This window comes from Fragaria vesca, linkage group LG2 (genome assembly GCF_000184155.1).
Source record: "Fragaria vesca subsp. vesca linkage group LG2, FraVesHawaii_1.0, whole genome shotgun sequence".
NCBI lineage: Eukaryota > Viridiplantae > Streptophyta > Magnoliopsida > Rosales > Rosaceae > Fragaria > Fragaria vesca.
Window position 1 is genome coordinate 30476297 of NC_020492.1, and position 3699 is coordinate 30479995.

General features: G+C 38.6%; 1 protein-coding gene across 1 annotated transcript in view; it reads right to left on the reverse strand.

Annotated features, from left to right (window-relative positions):
* Window positions 1-2897, reverse strand: part of LOC101304161 — a 12753-nt gene extending 9856 nt beyond the window's left edge. Inside the window, exons 1-6 of the mRNA XM_004291685.1 lie at window positions 2542-2897; window positions 2194-2230; window positions 1363-1439; window positions 495-565; window positions 321-399; window positions 74-218 (exon numbers count right to left, since the gene is read on the reverse strand). Of these exons, the coding sequence (XP_004291733.1) occupies window positions 74-218; window positions 321-399; window positions 495-565; window positions 1363-1439; window positions 2194-2230; window positions 2542-2598 (466 nt within the window). The 5' untranslated portion in view covers window positions 2599-2897. The remainder of the gene's footprint in view (window positions 1-73; window positions 219-320; window positions 400-494; window positions 566-1362; window positions 1440-2193; window positions 2231-2541) is intronic.
* Window positions 2898-3699: the final 802 nt, after the last annotated feature.

Genomic DNA, 3699 nt, shown 5'->3' on the forward strand with positions numbered 1-3699 from the left:
TATATATATATAAACTAGCTCAATATAGAGAAATCATGAAACATTGAACTTTTAATATAGGGAAAGTATGTACATTGATGGAAAGACCCTTCTATTGTATCATTCGTGTCATTTCGGAATATCCCATTGTGCCCCATGACAAGGGCAGCACTTGGAGCTTGTGCAAGGGCATTTTCAAGGGCTGTCTTCCACTCATATAGGTCTTCTGATGTCTCCGCCTGTGATATGAACCTCAGTAAATTGTGTACATAAATGTAAGGAAATTCGCCATTATAGTCTATATTCACATATGCGTAACAAGAATAATATAAGGCAATCACCTTAAGAGTGAAAGCCCGCCCATCACGTCCATCCGGAAATAAAACAGTCAGCAGCTTTTTATCTTCTCTGACAACAACACTGCAAGAAACAGAGCATTCATTAGGCAGATTGCAGAGAGTTCATCAAACACTCTGCACAGTCATTCACCAATTAGGTATAGTGGCCATGCCTACCTCCCAGAATTGTTCAGGTCAATGCCTCCCAAAGTCAAATATACTTCACCACCTTTTGGTGGAAGTGTGCTCTGAAAAAGAAAAGAAAAGAATCAAGACTGATTTAACTAAGTCGTAATTAACAAATTACACTTCAAAAACAACATCATGTCACTTAGCAGTTACTTAGTAATTGCAATGTATATAAGTAGTTGTGAACATGTGACAACAGGCAACGACCTACAACCATGATGGTCAACAAAAACACAAGCATTCAAACTATTAATGAATTGTCATTTTCAAGGTTCTTGCCATTCTCTTCCCCACTGTTGTGTAGATCTAGGGGTGTGTGGGTGTGTTTGAGAGAGAGAGAGTATTCCTCCATGATATCATTTGCACTTTTGCAGTAATGTTTGATGCAACAAATGCACATGAACATTGTATTAAATTTTCAAGACCATGAAATTTTATCAGCACTGAGTTCCTCCACTGTGGTGCATGTCTTGGTGTCAGTTGTATCAATGGTGCTGCGTGAGTGAGAGAGAGAGAGAGAGATAGAGAGAGAGTTCTCCTTCTTACAAGATTCTTTCTCATCAACTTTATTGACCTGGAAAGACTTATCAATTCACAAACTCTTTAAGCAAAATATCTATAACATTTGACCAAGATGTAAACTCAAAACCCAATGTCCCAAATATTTAACAGTTAGTACAGCTAACACATATATAAAAAATGATTTTAATGACCAACAATTGTTTCCTATAAATACAATGAAAACTGCTATTAACTCCTTTTGCACTAGTTCTAAAAGGAAGAAATGGAGGAAAAGAAACATAAGAATACTACTATATCCAAAAACATGGTGAAGAGATTACTGATTGATACTAACAGGATCGTTTTTAAAGAAAACCAAAGAAGTCCGTGTGAGAATAAACCACCGCTTCTTCCAAGACTTCCACCCAATTCCTGCAATGTCAATAAACAAGATTCTCAAATATTTGATAAGAAAATACTACAGAAAAGATAAAAACTACAGTTGATAAAATTCTACACTTAAATTAATATACTCTTAACTTAGAGAGATTCAACATCAATAAATACTGGGAAAAAAATGAGAAGAATGTAATCTAAGTAACGATGAAATTCTGAAAGCAAATACTTTCCACACTAATGCCATCAAATAAAAGCCACATAAGCTGGCAGTGCCTAATGCCTGTGCCTGAGAGAGACATAAGTTCTTTGGGCGAAAATACAAGAGCATGGTGTTAGGAGTATGCTATGAGGAACTTCTATGGGTGGTGTGGATGAAGAAGAATAGAAGGAAACTTTAGAGAGAACAAAGGAGAGGATCGGCTGCGGGATAGAGTTGGCCATTGGTATCTTCTGCATTGGGGTGTTGTTCTATCCATGCAACCCCTTATGACTAGAGTGGTGTTAAGATTTAGTTCTCCTTTTCTAGTGTCTTTTAAAGCGTTCCTTGTGAGCCAGGATCAAACTCATTTTTTAACCTTTTGCATATCTTGCTCATCCGACATGGCATGAATAACCGATTCGGGTGGAGAAATAGCCCGATTCGTAGAATATGGCTAGTCCCCTTTGACTCACGTTTATTTTTATATTTTTAGATTCTACTTGCTTCCTGTAACATTGTTTCTTGACGTTCCTATAAATGAAATAGAACAAACAAAAAAATGTCTAAACATGGAAAATGTCTACCAACCTTTTGAAGATATGAATAACGGGCCACTCTTGAAGACCTGCAAGATAATGTCATGTGTTAGAATTGTAGCATGAATAATGAGCACCCAACAAAGCAACATGAGAAATTAAGATCGAAAGGGTATGCAAATTAAGAAAATCCCTAAAATCTAGGGGAAAAAGAAGAGCATTTCCCGGCAGGCCCAATTAGTTGCCCTGAATCATCTCAACAAACTACATTGCTACTACCAAATGGATCTCTCAGTTTGACTATGAATCACAACAGAAAAGGAAGGAGAATCAATTCTGTTCCGTAACAAAATAAAATAAAATGAATTCATTATATTATGGTGTTGGAATCGAAACATACCGAGTTGGAAGCACCGGGGCGGGGGCGGTCAAAAGGGGCTAAAGAAGCGGACGACATGGCCGACGACTAACATGGCCGGGAGAGCAGCATTTGGGGAGATCGATCGGCGAGGATCTGAGTGTTTTGCTTTTAGGGTTTTAGGAGATGAGGAGGAGGATGGGATGGAGTTAAAAAGAAGCAACAACCCCCGCGCTGGCTCTCTCTATTATTATTATCTTTTTATTCGGTTCATTGGTTGGGTTTAATAAATTGGATTAGGTAGAGGGGGAGCTTTGCTTTTCACCTACATGGAGGAGGAGCAACTTGGACAATGAACAAGAGTGTGGTCGTGTGCAGTCAAGCTCTGGTCTTCCACCAATAGCAACATACCAAACCAGCAGAGATCTAGAGACGTCACCACCTCACGCGCCTCGTCACAGAAAGATCCTCTTCCACTTCTTTCTCTCTTTTTTTTCTTTTCTATAAACATACATATTTAACACAATCAAAGTCACATTCGAGAAATGTTTATTAAAAAAACCGTATGATAAGTTTCTTTTTGCAAAGGTTCTTATCATATATCGACAGATATAGAGAAATGACAGTATGACACCATATTCAGAGATGTGATTATCACCGTTATTAACGTTGTAGCAATTTATGTCTGTTATTGGGGGAGGTATTTCTCAAACCACTCCCTCCACCATAAAATGGCTACCTCCTCACAACAACTTCATCAAGATTAACTTTGATGGTTCTGTTCAAAAAAGATCAGTTGCAGGAGGTTTCGTTGATGGGAACGTGATTCTCGCTGCTGCAAAAGGTTTAGGAAGTACTACTATTCCAACAACTAAAGCCACGGCTCTGAGAGATAGTTTTGTCAAAGCTAGAGACTAAGGCTATATGAATGTCCAAGTGGAAGGCGACTCGAAACTCGTGATTGATGCCATCAATGGGAAATTATTCCCTCCATAGAGATTGCAGAAGATTGTCCAAGATATTCAGACTATTGCTACCTCTTTCTCCTCAGCTTGATTTAACCATGTATATAGAGAGAGGCAAACTTTGTGAAAGATGTTTGCTTTTGCAAATGAAGGCCACCAACTCCCTAATGGTCGTGAGTGGCAAGATGGCTACCCAACAGCTGCTGCTAGAGCGCTACTATTTGATACTGTTAGC